This window comes from Pithys albifrons, chromosome 5 (genome assembly GCF_047495875.1).
Source record: "Pithys albifrons albifrons isolate INPA30051 chromosome 5, PitAlb_v1, whole genome shotgun sequence".
NCBI lineage: Eukaryota > Metazoa > Chordata > Aves > Passeriformes > Thamnophilidae > Pithys > Pithys albifrons.
Genome location: NC_092462.1, coordinates 3763577 through 3780241, shown reverse-complemented (window position 1 = coordinate 3780241; position 16665 = coordinate 3763577). Strand labels below are relative to the sequence as shown.

The following is a 16665-nucleotide window of genomic DNA, read 5'->3' as shown; positions in this document are numbered from 1 at the left end:
CTTAATGAACAAAAAAGATTTTAGAAGATTTTAGAAAGTAACAGAAGAACATGCAAACACAAATAGAAAACATCACTGTCATATTTTCCAAATGACTTTATTTATGTCGTGTTTACAGCTGAAACTCGGTGCCAGAAAAGAGACACTGCATCAGACATTATTACTTCAGCTGCCAAGGGAAAACTTTGTCAGTAGCCTTCAGTGGTATTTGGACCAAAAATGCATGGATGTGCAGCTCTCAGCACTCTGTAGGTGTAGAATGCAGCCTCTCTCACAGGTCCTCTGTTTCTGCCACGGGGTTGGGCTCTGCAGGCTGGATGAACACGACAGGGATGTTCTCGGACGTCCATCCCTTTGGAGTCCTGTTGAAGGATCTTCTGGCAGCGAGAGGGTTTGCAAGGATCATGAATCTGGGGTCGTTGAGCATCAGCAGGTTGTAGTCTGGTACCTTGAATTTAACCAGCTTTGATGCTCTCTCAAAACCACCAAAGGGAGTGGCGACTCTGCAGATATTAGAGAAATAAAAGTAAAATACTCTTTTAAAAATGCCTGTTTTCTTTTCCTCTCATGAGCTGAAAAGAACGGAAACCAAATTATACCGATTTGGTCCAGTTTCTTGTTTATGTTTTAAAGCTTTTGAGAAAAGTATTCAGATTGTTTTTTCTGGGGAATTGTCTTTAAGGTCTAATTTATTTTCCCTTAGATAAAGCTTTCAGCATTCTTTAAAATTTAAATGGGTGGAAGAGCCGAGAGAAAAAGATGTTGCAAGACCTTGTCATTGGTGAGTCACAGTTACTAAACTTATTTTGCTGGTGATAAGTTGATAAGTCTGAAAATGTAGCTTGACACATTCTCTCTAGCAAGTAATTAGTTCAGGAAGTTCTCACCCCATTTTCTCCTCTCCCCAGTTGCTTGTTCCTCCCACTACACTGTATTTCAGCACCATTTTGTACCAGTTAGAATGTATGTGGGTTGTGCTATAAACTCGGGTCCTTTATGTGATCTGGGTTAAACACAAAACAAAGGAGCGCTTTAAAATCCAAATTATTCAGCAATCTGGTTTATATTGTTATGCTCAAACAATTGTAGCAATAGGAGTGAAGAGGCAGTGGAGTGTAATGTGAAGCAGAAAGGAACAGCCAAAGACAACAGGCTCTGGCAAGGAGGGGAATGGGTGAGGGCTTGATACACCAGCTTTGTTTCTGAAGAAAATGTTTATGTAACTAAACCCTGAAACACTGTTCGGCCAGTGTTTTTCATGTTATTTAAATGGGAATGTTCCCTCAGGCAATAAGCCTGAGAAACTGAAAGATAAGGAATACTAAGCTGGGACCGACTGTTACATGTATTTTTGCAAATATTTTAAAACTATTTCCAAAAACCTCCTGTGATTATTCTATATATGCAGGTTTCAGGCTGAGAAAACACCTTGAGATGCTCTGTCACTTTTTCCATCCTCCTTTGTATAAGCAAACAGATGTGCCCTGCATTTTGAGCAGCTGCATGACTTGGATGGGGTATGTTCTAACCAGTTAAATGTCACATTTTTAAGCTACACATGAGCACCTGATTCTGCAAAGCCATCTGAGAGATGCAGTGACATGGGAAAATGGGTTTTTCTTGAAATGGATCTTTTGTGTGTGGTACAAAACAATAGATCTGCTGGAATATATTTCTAGTGCCTCCAGGTGTTATAGCAGAAGCCCAGAGAAATTGATACCAACAGAAATTAACAGATCATTTGAAGATCTGACTAGAATTTTCAACAAGATCACAAAACCTAAGGAGAATTAAGTACAGACATGCAAAAAGAAGAGATTAGGTCAGAAAAATGAATCTGTGACATAAAGGAAGTGGTGCTGCTCTGTCATTACATGGATAATTCACTGCATTTTGGTATGAGTAGCATTTGTTGAAGGGGCTGGTGTTAACTCCAAAGTGTCAGTTCTTGAGATATAAAAAATCCTGAAAACTCTGGGCAGGCACATTCACTGAGGGAATACTCCTTTGGATTAAGCTCTAAAAATGTTTCTCAAATGAAGATAAGACAAGATGTTGCAACAGAGGCAGCCAGTCCAGGCATTAAACTCTCTTGAGGTCAAAGGAAATGTTTTATTCCAAGTGTGTGTGGTATCAAGCATTTCTTGTGAAACTGTCTTCTAGGTCACAGTGTCAAACTGGATACCGTATGATACTGATTAAAAATAATTGCTTGGTAATTGGCACAGAGTGAATGTAGTGATCTACATCTTACTGGATAATAAAGATTGTTTTAATTGCTGCCCTAATTACCATGCACATTCTCACATTGTTGTGATATTTCATTGTCATTGATACATGTATTAAAGAGATAATCAAAATAAACAGAATAATAATAGCTGTATAAAATGAAAAACAATTCTATTGTCTAAAACATCCTTCATGTAGTACTTTTGGGCTTTAAATACAGCATGTTTCTGTAAGTAACAGGAACAGGAGGGCATTTTATGGAAATGCAGATATCTTCTGTGGCAAAATACCTGCCTGTAGTTCCTGTTCCAAGTCTGGCCTCAGAGAACTGTGCATTCCTGCGTTAGAGGCAGAGACACACGATGACTGACATGAAGGAGAGTACAGTAATTGGCTAATAGATGTTAATTTTCCTTTACAGCAGCAGGAGGTATATTTTTGTGAGCAATAACTTGTCTGACAACGTGGTGTTGCAATGATCTCTGTTGTGTGCTCATCAGCTGTACCACTTGAGCTCTGATTCATTGTGTAGAAGCCTAGATCTCATGCCTAAAATATTCCAGTAGTCATTGCTCATCCTAAGGGTGGAAACACTGGTTCAGAGCCATAGGAAATGGCACTAGGAAGTGTACCAGATTGTTTAATATTCACTTTGCATATTCCTAAAAAGTAGGTGCATGATTTAACAATTGCAGGCACAATCATGTTTATTTTTAGCTGTTGTTTTAGCAGGACCTCTTTTTTTTCCTTCTTTAGTCTTTCTTACCCAACATTATATTGTCTCAACATAGGAGACTGCTTGTTAATTATTTGGGAAAGTCTGAAGAAATGCTTTAACTGTATTAGATTAGCACCTTCAATTACATATTTACAAAAAAGTGAGTTTTAAAATGTGACTGTAATTCATAGAACGTTCTGTTTATTCTTAATTCTGTGCAAGAAGGAGACATGGGAGCAAAGAAGCTGATCCTGCAAAATGCTGAGGACTCATGGCAGCTTAGTGCAAGAGCTAATGGTGACTTCACAGAGGTGTGGGGGTGCTGAGGAGCTGGCTGAGCACCCAACTTCCACTAATCTCACATCACTTCAAGTTAGCACCCAAAATCCCTGTGAGACTGTGGATCCCAGCATTTTTATAACAGAGTTCAGAATCCATGAGTCAATAAAAGCAGACCCAGTCCAGATGGACTGGATTCCTGCAGTGGTTTTGTAGGAGTCGTCTTTGGGAATTGAGAAAGCTGAGCGAGAATTTATCTGGTAGGAGAGGCAGAACTAGTCAGACTTGCTTGTCCTATGTGAGTAAGATGTAGTGCTTTGTATGTTACTCATAATCCTACCTCTGACATTTTATCCAGCTCCAACAAAGCAGATGGAATAAAGGTACTAATTTAACTAATATCATAAACTCCTCAAGAAATGTAGATTTGTGCTGCTTTCCCACAGATGATTACTGGGTGCTTCCACTCTGGTGAGAGACAAGAAATCTTTCCCCTAGTAAATACTTCTTCCATCCTAATAGGAATTAATCTCCGTGCTTTTAATCCCTGCAATGTGCATCTGCTCCAACACATCAGACCTCCCTGACTGCTGAAGTTGTGTTGCTTTTACAGTCTGTTGTGTAACAAGGAGAGCTGAGAGGAACCTGAAATGGCTGTAAAGTCCGAGTGCCACTTTAACAGGCACCACTGAGTGAACCAGGAGGGATCTGAGCCCCGTTTCCCTTGGGAATCCTGTGCATCACTTACTGTTAACCACACCCCCTCCTGACTAACCATGACTCTGCCTCTGCTGTGCAGGAGAGCGAACTTAGTGGCACTTCACTGAATGATGAAGCAGGAATGGAAGCCTTGATAGATACCCTCGCTGATAACAAAGTGCTGCTATTATATCCCACTGTAATTGCTTCATGCAGTATCATTTGCTTTCTCTCCAAGACTGCAATTAAAGAAGTCAAGGGTGCTGTGACCTAGATGCACAGAATGCCTTGGGACTAGACAGAGAAGTCCATTTCTCTTGGTTTGCCAGGCACTCAGTGTGCTCTCTGTTTTGAATCCCATAACCAGACACTCTTCTGTGCATTTTTAGGAGTGTAGGCACCTAAGTCATGGCTGTAAAATCCTCTCCAAGAGGCAAATATCTTGAATTTAAATTTTGCAAATTCTCAGTTTCCTTTTGGATCTCCTCCTCCTTGCTGGGTTCACCAGGCATCCTTTTATTGTGTCCTGGATGTCAATTTTTTTCTATGAAAAGGAGAGTTGTGGTGAATTATGTTTCTATGTTTATGTTTTGAATTTACCAATTTCATAGTGTGGATTTGGGTGCCAGGTTTTTATGCCAGTTACAAGGGAGAATATTGACCTTTTCCTTACATGAACACACATATGTTCAAGAAATCCTGACTCTGGTGAGCCACAGTTCTGCCATGTCATACACAGAGAAAATCTGCAGAGAAAGAAATCCAAACAGTCAGTGTTGTAAAGAGGACAACTAACAGGGCATGGGACCACAGAGATAGAGAGAAATCCACAAAGAAGCCACCAGACACCGTCTCAGGACACATATCCCTGTGAATGGAGTCTCTGTGCTCTGTCTGATCCTATCCTTCACAGCAGTGACCAGCATCTCTCTTGTGAGAGGGAGAACTGACTCTGTCTCCATGTGTACGTGTGTCTGGCATTTTTCCTTGGGCTGTTTCTTGTTTTGTTTAATTCTTTTTTTTCAAGTACAATAACCATAGTACACAAACTGTGCTGTTACTGTTGCAGTGTTGGCAGCTGGGGCACATCTCTCCCACTTGTGTTTGCTGCTTTGTGTGCTGAGAAGAGTGTGCCACACAGACTTAATTATTAACATGGCAGTGTATGTTGCTGTTAGAAAATCAGAATTAGTGCAGTGTCTGCTGTGCCAATTTTCATGTTGAATTGTGTAATGTTTTAGTCCCTGCACTCATAATCGAGCCCCACATCGGCATCAGGAACACAGAGATGTTTGTGGTGCTTTACTCCAAGTTTGTATTGCCATGAGCCATTTTCCTTTTCAATAGGTGGCTGTCTGGAGTTCTGAGGGAGGGTTTGCTTTGCCTGGGACTCAGCAGGGGTTGTTTAGAGAAAATCTGTCCATAACCTCAATAAATACAAATAGTGAAAATGGAATGAAAGAAAGCAAATTACATAAATAAGAATTTGATTTAAAACTTTAAAACCCCAGTGTTGTCTATGTATCTAGAAGTTCTACTGAAAGCCTTAATATACTGGTTAACTAGTAAGTAAAGCAGTGGTTTACCTGTTAATTTGTTACTGAAGATTATCAAAGATATAAAAACTGTTCAATGCCATAAAATGTGTAGTCTGCAAACTATTTGGTGTGAGGGATTGGTTGCAGGTTGAAGTTCATTGTACTATCAGTGCCTAAAAAAAGCTACACAAGTTCTATAAAAAAAAAGAGTGGTTTGCATTTAGAGCTTGGAAACAAAGTTTTGACTGAGAGTTTGTTTCTCTGATAATACTTATGGTCTGGTACCTACTGAAGTCAACTGCAGAAATACTGAAAGGAATTTGGAGCCCATATTTCCCATATATTGAGCACATTGAATCTGAGTCTTTCTTTCTTTCAGTATTTTTAACAATTTATCTTATATTCCTAGTTCTAAAATTTAATATTGGGCCCACACTTTAGAGATAGACTATTTTTCTCCTTAATGTTCTTGTTTGTCACTTGTTATCTCTGTGTGTGTTCATGTTTGTGCACACATTTGCAAACACAGGTGGTAGGATGTTTTACAGCTGGTGGAAGCATTTTATTTCATAGCAATTTTTCTCTGCTCTGTAAAATTCAATGTCCATTCAGAATTACCTGTTAAAGCTCCTGTAGTCAGGCAGTTCTGGCTTTGCTTCTGGTGCAAAAAGTTTGGGATATAAAGCTTCCAGCAGCTCTGGATCATCCCTGATGGCTTCAATCCAGGGAGACTGATAATACTTTGGCACAGCAGTAGTGTTGAACTTTTCAGGAGGAATTTCTTTCAGTGGTCCAGAATATCCTGCAATGTGATCAGGGTAAAAGCATTATAATTATTTTTGTGTGTCCTGCTTCCTTACCACCATCCTGTGTAACTGGGAACTAACACACCATCGTTTCTCTGGGAAAATGAACAGTTGGGTCAAGTCACTTGGCCAAAGATAGCCAGAAACAGAAAACTGGCAGGGGAAATTTGTTGCCTTTTAGGTAACTGCTCCAAAATATTCCAACCTCTTTTGAGGCTAAGTTTGTTTGAGTTTTATATAATTTTGTTTTTATTGTGAGCATTTTTCTGAAACCAGACTGTAGCTACACAGTGCCTGGGCAGAATTAACAAAAAACTTTGAAAAACAGCCTTTTGATTAAAACTAAGATAATTCTAGAGTTTTGGGGTGAAATTTTCCAGAAGTGTTAAAAGAAGTTAGGATCACAGTCATTATAGTGGAGTTTTCCTCTTTGATTTAAAGTGTCCAGCCTTCTTGGTTCTCTGGTCCTTTTCATCATCTGAAATAAGTGAACAGTCAGTTGTTCTCTCTGCATAATCATCTGAGGATCAGGCTTTGATCAGAATTTTACTAAATAAATTAATTCGTTATTCAGTGGGATTTCTTCTAAAGCCAAGTGCAATAGGTCAGAAATAAATTGTGGGGGAACACAGATCTTACTGTACAATTTGAAGAATTAAAGCCAGCAAGTGATTAATCAATTATGTGAGTTACAATATTTATTTGAAATACAAGGGAAATCTATTCTACCCTTTTACCCTCATATTACATTTAACTTTCTAAAGTAATTCTCCTTCCTTCTATAAGCTTAAGACCCACTGTGGTTTATTATCTACTCGTTTTGCCAGACCTCTTTTGCCTAAAGAAAGGCTTGAAGATTTGTATCATGTCTGAGCAATGGAAGTGATCTCTGTTTGCACTGTATGTGCCCAGTGGATGCCCAGAGCCTGAGCAGCCACTGAGAGCAGCACTGACCCAGTTTGCATGGGCTGGAAAAGGTCTGCACAAACCATGCATTGAGCAATTCTGAACAAAGAATGAATTTGTAAGAACCACGGGCTGCTCATGGATAATTCATAAACAGGAAGAAGGACTATATCACTGAATAAATTAATTAAAACAAATTAGCCTTCTCTAGTCTTTAAAGAAGACAAAATAAGGCCTTCTTGTAACTCACTGCTTTAAATAAAGCCAACAGTACCCCCACAGTTAAGGATTTTAAAAAGAACAGTTTATGCAGCCAGAGGCAATTCCCTTTTAAAGTTACTCCTCTCTAAAGGGTTCTAGCAAAACTTAGTGACTTCAGATTCACATGGATGGATAATTAAACTACAATGACTAACTTCCAGGCTCTTGAGCAATGTGTTGCATATTAGAAACAAAGGTTTGGCAAAGAAAAGTCAGTATATTAATGTGATTTTAAATCTGAGGAACTCTTTCTCAATGCAGTAAGACTAATGAATATAGGAGCAGTCTCTCTTGATATTAAGGTGTGTTTTCAGTTTAGGGAGAAGTAGTACAGAGGGTATGTCAGATCTTTTACAAATGAGCAGAAACAACTAAGAGCACCACTTTACATTTCTGTGTGAGATTCTGATTAGTTATCTGACTCTAATTTATCAATTTCTAATAGTAAGTCCATGAACAAATTCTGTTTTGTCAAGAAGTGCTTTCTCTGCCATGAAATGAGCACTAAGTATGTTCAGTGCCTGTGAAGTCACACCTTACCTGGGGCGATGTTGTCAGGGTGGGGTGGGCTCCGGGGGTCAGGTGTGTTGGGAGGGGTCATTGGGGCGTGCTGGGCAATTCCATCCACGCTGAGCCCGTCCATTCTCACGCTTGGGATGGGCTCCCCACGCTGCATTCAGAGGCAAGGAAATGTCACTTTTACAGGCAAAACAAACTGTGAGTCTGGTGAGTGCTGGAGTGATGCTCCAGTTTGCAGCCCAGCCCTGGTTCCCAGGGTGTACAGCCATAGGCACACTGTCCTGCTGTGGGGAACCCTGCAACCTGCACAGCATCCCCCAGGATGGTCTGCCTGTTAGCCAGGAGAAGCAGCACTTTCACAGCTCTCTTACATTGTCTATGTAACCAAAATTGAGTATGTTTTCAGTATTAAGAGTGTGATCTGAGCACAGTTTTAAATGTCTGTATTACACGTGTGTGAATGTTTCATTGAAAGGATTGGAGCTGTTGAGAGCTATGTCAGTTGCAACATCATAACCATCCACCTGAGCTGCCTGGCGTTTTCCTGTGTTTGGAATATTTGAGTATTGATAAGCAGTCTCTGAAGAGGGTTCATCCCATCTACTGCTTACACCAATCACCACAAAATCTACCTGGGCATGTGGGTGCTCCATAGCAAAGAGTTGCTCTGGTCATCCTGGATAGGGAGGCCCATAAAGTGTGTCCCCTGTGTCACCAGACATTAAAAGCTGTTCTGTGCCAGACAGAGCACTCTTGTTACCCAAAGGTTCCAGAAATCTGGCAAGTTTGAGCCCTGTGAGTTTCAAAGCACTGACTCTTCAAAGCGTCTCTTCCCGTATCAGTTGAAAACTCACTGCATTTGTTGAACTGCTTTTGTTTGGGATTGTCTTTTCCTTTATTTGTAATAGAAATAACAAATTCAGTGCAGGTCACTTTCTGGAGGTTCATGATATGCTGTTATTTTCCACCCTCCTATCGGGTTATCGGTTCTAAGGAAACATCCAAAAGCTTAATCATTGTTGCTTAAATATAGAATTAGTGTCTCATAAGAAGTCAGTATCTTATTTTAGCTATGACACATAGGCTGAAAGCAATTTAAATATAGACTGGTTTAGAGTAAGAATTTCTTGAAGTAGGAAAGAAAACAAATAATACTTGTTTGAACTTGAAACAACAACAAAAAACAGATCAAGGCAGAATGTTTTTTAGTCATCCTGAAGTATGTTAGAAAGATTAACTTTGGCAGGCAGAATCATAAAGATGATGAAGACACCACCAGTGGTGTCTGAATAGACACTAAAGGGAAGGGAACAGAAGCCAAAGGCATCATTTTTTCATGTATTCAAATGTCATACTCAATGTACACCATGTGTACTCTGTGTTTTTGTGGGAAAAAGTGGACTAGAGGGAAATGGATCTGTCAGACTGTAGCAAAATCATGGAAGTGCATACAGAGTGACAAGATTGATGGTGTGCTCAGGATTTGTCTGTGTATCTTCTAATGCTCAACAGAGGGAGAAATTGGGGGAGCAGTGTTCATAACTGGGCTTCTAAAAAACAGTGTTTAATAACAGCTGTGGGTGTTTAATTGAGTTATTCAGATTTTTTTATATAGGATTTCTTTTGTGCAGATTTATTTTAACAAGGCAGATTTATCAAAGCTCAAACTTGATCCCATTTATGCCTGTGTAATTTAACTTCTGTTGAGTGATCAAACAAGTTTGAAATATCTGTACCATATGAAAAGAAATGTGAATTTATTTTCTTTAGTTGCCTGTAAGATGTCAGTAAAATAAAATAAAGATGTAAGATGTCAATAAAATACAAATAGCCATATTCTAATACAGGATTTTGCTTCTGTTCTTCCTGAAACTACGAATAAATCATGCACAATGTTTATCACAAGCAGCAAGGGAACCCAAGCTAGTCTGACTGTTTTGTTAGTAAGTCAGTACAAAATACTCACATTTCTTGGCTTGTTTGCCACGTAATGATAGTTTTCATATGTGTATTTGTCAGATCTGCGCTGGCGTCTCTTGAAGAGTCTGGCCCCTCTGTTGCTGAGTGTGGAGAGCTCCTCTACCATGATATCTCTGGGCGTGCTGACCTTTTTCCCAAGGTTTAAGGTGGGTGAGACTGCAATACAATGGGTGAGTACAAACCTCTGTTTGCCTTCAATGCCTGACATTCCACCCCTTACACCTGAAATCCAACATGTTAGTGCACCCTTAGCAAACGGGGGTTAGTGAAAGTAACCCTTCTCCCAAAAGTTTGGAGGAGAGCACTGAATGCCACAAACCTGTTTTTTCAAAGGTGTTAAGCACCTCAAGCTCCACATTTACTTCAGCTGAGTGGCATTCAGCTGTTACCAGGGTCCAATCTATAGTATCCTACAGACCACATTAACAGCAGCCTGGTACAACCTGACCTGCTGAAACAAGGAGCAAAATCCAATCCCACCCCAGGGCTCCCACATCAAACCTTCAGTCAACTTCCTGTGTCCTGCATTGCATAGATGAGAGAGAACCCCTTTTAAACATACCTACCAGTTTCTTATTGCTTATAGACATTTTATTTTTAATTATGCTTTATATTCTACTGGCTTTTATAACCCAGGGCATGTTTTGCCCTTTTAAGAAAAGTTTGTATTAGGATGTCTCTATTAAATAGCATTTAAAAATTATTTTTAAACCAACTTTCAAAATAAAGCTAAAGGTGTGGAAAATGAGAGACCTAACAAAGAATTAAAACATTCTGCTAGGAACTGATTCATTTAGAACATTTTATTTTCAATTGTCTCAAAGAGTACACTGAAGTCCTAGATGCAAATTACTATGTTCACTACTTGGGAAAAGTTCTTTCTTTGTCTCTGTTCACATCCTGGGGAATTTAAAAATGAGAATGCATAAACTAGGCAAGGGGAGATCAGTTGGGACTGTAAACAGAGAATTCTGGGTGTCAGAATTGCAACTGGTCATCTTCATGGTAGTGTTCTGGAAACTGGGGTGCTGGTGGCCCCGAGCAAGCTGTTGGTTGGTGATCTGACTAAAAGTCCTCAGCCTACAGATAAAACTTAAACCTTAGGACACAGTAATTTAAACACTGAAAAAACTATTTTCTACTTACTTATTTCTGCTTAAAATGTTGTAGAGTTTAACAAATACAACGATAATTGGATCACACAGTAAAAACGGAGTTTCTAAGAAAATAATTCCCATTGCCACTTACTTTGATGCTTATCATTTTATTAGTTGAAATTGTTCTCAGTTCGTAAACTTCATGGAGAAAAACAGGAAGATACAGTGTGTTGAAGTGCATCACTGTTGATCCACTTCTGCTCATGCTGATTTCAATAGAAAGTTTGCAATGGCTTTAACAGGAACAGGAACAAGTTAACTGGATCAGGAGCTGGATCGTGCCCTTCTGCTTTAAAAATAGTGTGTGCCAAGAATCCTGACAACCTCCTGTTATTTAAGAGGGAGCTACAAAACAGAGTTCTTAACACAGGAGAAAATGACTCAGCTTGCCCAGTGTGGCCCTATCAGGGACAGATAGTGGTGGGGGTTGGCTCTGGGCTGGAGATAACCACCCTGGTTATTGGCCTGTGGCCTCAAATTTAGACCTCAGGTCATGTTTTGATCTTAGCATTTCTCAAGATGAGTCCACACTGCATTCATCCTGCAGAGGTACAGACTGCTGGGGGGTTGTGTGTTAGTAAGGAGTAAGAAATTTGCCCCACAAATCAGCAACATTCCATGTTTGTACACAGAATGGGTGGTATGTACATCCTCAGGGACAGTGGTGCCAAGGTGGCTGGAGATCTCTGTCCAAACCACTCAGGATCCTGCTGGGACACACTGGGTGCTGTCTATTTTGGGCCCTGCTGTTCCCTTACATACATGCTGTTCTTGTTAATGTTCACTGAAGGCTCCAAGCTACTTTGTAAGCCACAGTTGTGTGCCATTGTGTATCCAGGCAGCATCCCAAAATTGTAAGTGTGAAGTTCACTTGAATTCCTTGCCAACTAAAATCTAATCATCTGTCTAGTTTTATGATGTGTCTAGGGATTGTTTCAGTGTCAGTGCAGAAGGGGTGATGAAGAATGGGAAAAGGAGGACGTTTAGAGGATGATAGAAAGAGAACATAAATGTCATAAGTGGACATTGTAAAATAATATTAAAAGTTTATTTAATAGTTTAATACTAATCTTAATCTTTCAGTTTAATTTCTTTAATTTGTTCCTGCCAAGTCCTTCCTGTCCTGGGCTTAAAATCATTGCAGACTGTATTTCAGTATGATTTATATGTTTCCTCCTGTATTCATTACCTAATACTCCTTTCATCCTCCAGTTTACAATCTTCTAAATACCTTAATCTTGACTATAAAGTTTAACAATGAATAGCAGATAAGTGTGTTTGTTGTAGTGTCAGAAATAAGACTTTTAAACTATATCAGGAAAAGTAATTAATCATGTAGCTACTGAAGATGCATTTAAGCAGTGCTATAGAGCTGGACATGAGGTCCAAGTGATGAACTCCAAGGGCTTTCTGAGCATAGGTATTTACATCCATGTTTAGCCTTGGAAATGTTCTGGGTAGTCCAAGTCTGCCATAGAAACCCAGGGTTTGTGGATGTCACTGTGTTCACAACACTGATTCACTGCTGCAGTCTCTCTTTGAGACCATGAAAAGGTTTACAGTTGGTGTCTATTCCTCCTTTATGACTTGTCAAACTTCTCTAAAACACAAAGTCATGTCCCCCAACCCAGCAGATGTGCATTTCCAGTCATCACCAGTCTTGCCCACAGACTGGTAATCTCAGACACTGGTAAAAACCTGGGCTGATTTTGGGCTTTATCAACAACTGTTTCTGCTACCAGTGTCTATTAACAAGCACTTGGAAAATCACTGTTTACCTGAAGGCATTATAATAAAAGGGCTGAAATAAAAATGCAGTAGGTAAATTTTCCAAGTCTTGAATTACAGAATCTTCTATTGGTGTGTCAGCAGTAAGAGTTTCACAGGGCTGTGAGACTGCCTTAAACTGTACATTTAGTTTTTACATAATTACCAGATGCAGAACTGTCATTGGGAATAGTGATGCAGAAAGACAGCAGTTCTTCCAGATCTCTGGTTAAGCTTGTTGAAGTAACAATTCAAGGCAAAACGAAATGCCAAAAATTAGTAGAGCTCAATTTAGCCATTTAAAAGCCAGATTTCTCTTTGATTTTTCCAAGACTTGTTCAGATTTGATCCCAGAGAACCAGCTTTTACTTAGTGTGACTGCAGCTTTGGTTATTCTTCTGTTTCCTAACTCACTTCACTGAGCCTGTACAGACTCTTATTTCACCCACTTAATGGAATATCTCTTCTTTTTTTTTTTAAATATCCCAGACATCCAAAGAAGATGCAAAAGTGGAGTGTACACTGAAAGGGTTAGTCCTGCCTTCAGTGGCCACATCTCACAGCATACCTTGCAGGATAAGCTGTCATAACTATGTGTATGAATCTTGACAGCAAATCTGATAATACGTAAATAATAAAAGGAAAGATTATGTGAGGCAAATGCTAAGCATCAGCACAGATTATCCAGTAACACCAGTGATGTCAGGGGCTGGATGGTGCATTTATTAGTATTGCTATGAATAGTAGCAACATTTACCATGTGAAACGCCTGGTTCCAAACAAACATATGAAGGACCTTTTTTTTCCCTTTTGCCCTGAAGAGCTTACAGGCTATTTCAGGCATAGACAGTGCTTGGGTCTGCAATACCAAAAAAATGGAGTTCTCATGAAATCTGGAAGGGCAGACTGGCTTTCAGACTCGAGTGCATGTTCAGTGGAGAATGGAAGGAGGAAAGAGGCATTTGCTTAGAAATAGAAACTGCAGAAAAAAACCCTCTGCAAAAATCAAAAGGGTTTTTTTCCCTAAAATCCTTGTGTCTCTTATTCTACTCCTCCTGAAGTTACAATGATCATTGAGTTCAGAAACCATCCACAAATTCTTTGGAGCAAAAACCCACGAGTAAGGTTTTCAAAACTGGAATTTAACATTCAGTGTTTCATCCTATCCAAGTGGTATAACTTTCATAAAGTCTAAATATTAATGGAGCTTCCTGCTTTTCCAGTGAGGCTTGTGGGGTGCTTATCACTTTTAGAAAACTGATCTTTTATGTAGATGGTAAAAAAAGGCTTCATGAGGAGGATTGGAAGGATCTCCAAACGCATCCAGCACACACCTAATGAAAGCCAAGCAGATCTGTATTCCCAACTGAGTTAATTGCTTCTTAAGTTGTCACACTAAAAGCATAACTTTTAGAACTTTTAGAAAATCAGGCATAAAAGTGTCTGCATTTTGCTCAGTGCAACAACAGAGAAGTGAAATTTCTTTCATATAAGATTAATTGGTGCCTGTGCGTTAGAGAGACTTGCCAAATGCCAGTAAAATGTGTTAGTTACAAAGTTTGAGAGGAAGGAACAGAGATGTAAGCATTTGTTTCAAAATTTTTTATCATTCATATAAAAAACCAGAGTGAAACAGCATCAAAAAAAGAGAGGGTGCACATCAGTTTGTTTCTGAGATGATAGCCTTTCAAAATGGAATGAAGTCATGTTATTAACCCCAAATAATGTTCTGAAAGGCTATCCTGGCAGAATGTACATCAGCTGTTAGATTACTTCATTCCTCCACAGCAGTTGTTCATCTGAAAATAGCTTTCAAATGAAAAGAGGCAACTACAAAAGGATTAGTTACCATAGGCAGCATGATACTCCCACAAGATTATTTATGGCAAAACACCCAGAGACAAAGCTGTAAGAGAGAGTTAAACTCCATGATTAAAAACCTGTATTAAGGAGGGCTAGAGGACATTGCATATGCAGTAAGCTGAGTTCAGTGCTATACCATTTCTGTGTATTTCATCCATAATGGCTGATGCTTGTTCTTTCCTCTCTTTGACCAGGGCAGAATCTGATAACATTGTGATTTGCTGATACGATTTTTCCTTGCTGGAAGAAAAACAACATATTTTTACGTTGTTGAGCCAGCGCGCACCATTCGGCCAACTTTCATTTGCAAAAGCCTGTTCAGAATGGCTGAGCAGGGCAGTCAGGTATTTCTGACAGAGAAATGCTGCACTGCAAAATGCACTGGCAGCTCTTGCTTGCAGACAGATGTTAGGACATGTGTTGATGGACAGCAGGTTCAAAGGAATGGACTTGGAGTTGGCTGCGTAAATTCTCCGGCAAAAATCAGTGTCAGTGGCCTAGGCCTTCTCCCATCTACTTATTATATTAAAAGGTATAAACTCATAACTCATTTTAATTTACATCTTGGTTTATGATTTTAGAAATGTTACATTTTGAAATTATTAATCTAGTAAGAATTTGAGGAACTCAACAAGTTACTCTGGCATCTTTAAAGAAGGTGCAGTTCCGACCAAGTTAAAAAAAATAACCACCTTTTAAATTGCAGAGTCAAGAGGTTACATAAATAAATGTCTTTTATATGACAGTTTGTAGGACAGACAATGTCAAAATATTTCAGGAAACAATACACTTACCCTACTGTTTTGGTGTGCAGATAAAAAGCAATCTCAGGCCTTTAGCTGAAGCTTCAGGAGTTAGTTATGCATGGGGATGACCTGCCTGGTCCTGGATGGTTTGTACCCTTGTGCTTGGATCTGCATGGTACCTAGTGCTGAGGCAAACTGGGGGCTGATCCTCTTCAAAGGGGTTGGCATCCAGCTGACATCAACTAGTTATATTTAGAATCAAACACTCTCGCCACTCATATCTTCTTGGCAAAAGAAGAGAACAGAGAAGATTCAACTGCACCCACAACAAAGAGAGTTTATATCCCTTTCGGAGCTTATTGGAAGATTTGGTGGAATGCTCCCCTCATACTTGCACAGATCATTCTCCTCATCTCCTCATCACCTCTGAGAATAAGAATCTCTGTGTTACAAGCAGGAAAGAGACATTTAAAAATAAGGCGTTAAATATATGGATGGGCAAGACTATATCGGATGAGAATGGCATGGGCTAATCCTTTAGTGAAAGATGAAACCGTGCTCCAGTAGGAGCTGATGGCTAAAGTCAGTGGCAGATGGCTGATCTACAGAGGCTGTTCTGAAAAAGAAATGAGATTTTTTCCAATGTTTCATGTGCTAGGGAGTAATTGCTCAACAAGCACATGCCTCACAAACTGTTACTGAAAATCCCTTCATTTTCTTTGTGCATCAGGGACAGAAACCTGCAGTAATTTGAAACTTAATAATATTCACCATTCCAAGATAGTGCTGTATCAGTTTATCAAAGAAATGTGTGATACATAGAGCACAGATATGTCGTGACAGCAGCCAGCTTTGGACACAGTAGAACAGTGGCAGAAGGAAAAGTTCCCCCCTTACCTTCCTTTCTGAATGCAACAAGATGAATTATGGGGCAGTAAAAACCAGGTGGTTTTTGTATTTTCAATTTGGATTTGAGTTTGTTCTAAGAAGTTCCTTTTTCGTCTGGAAAATGATGGTCTTATTTGGCTTGGAGGATTGATCAGAAAATTGCTTCTGTCCTGATATGACAGGAGTAAGGGATTGTGACTATAAATGGCATCTGGAGAGTAATAAAATGCCCCAACACAATGTGCATAATTTTTCAAGCAAGGGGCATTCTGAGAGAGATAAAATGTGTGTGCCTGATGCAACGTCCTG

The 16665-nt window shown here is 39.5% G+C and overlaps 1 protein-coding gene across 1 annotated transcript; it reads right to left on the bottom strand.

Annotated features, from left to right (window-relative positions):
- Positions 1-226: 226 nt before the first annotated feature.
- On the bottom strand, positions 227-15635 carry MYOZ2 (myozenin 2). The gene is made up of 6 exons (XM_071555491.1): positions 15517-15635; positions 14859-14962; positions 9922-10091; positions 7977-8106; positions 6082-6265; positions 227-503 (listed from the first exon to the last, which is right to left on the bottom strand). Exons 2-6 carry the CDS (start codon positions 14932-14934, stop codon positions 272-274), a joined length of 792 nt encoding a protein of 263 aa, XP_071411592.1. The 5' UTR covers positions 14935-14962; positions 15517-15635; the 3' UTR covers positions 227-271.
- Between the last annotated feature and the right edge of the window lie 1030 nt (positions 15636-16665).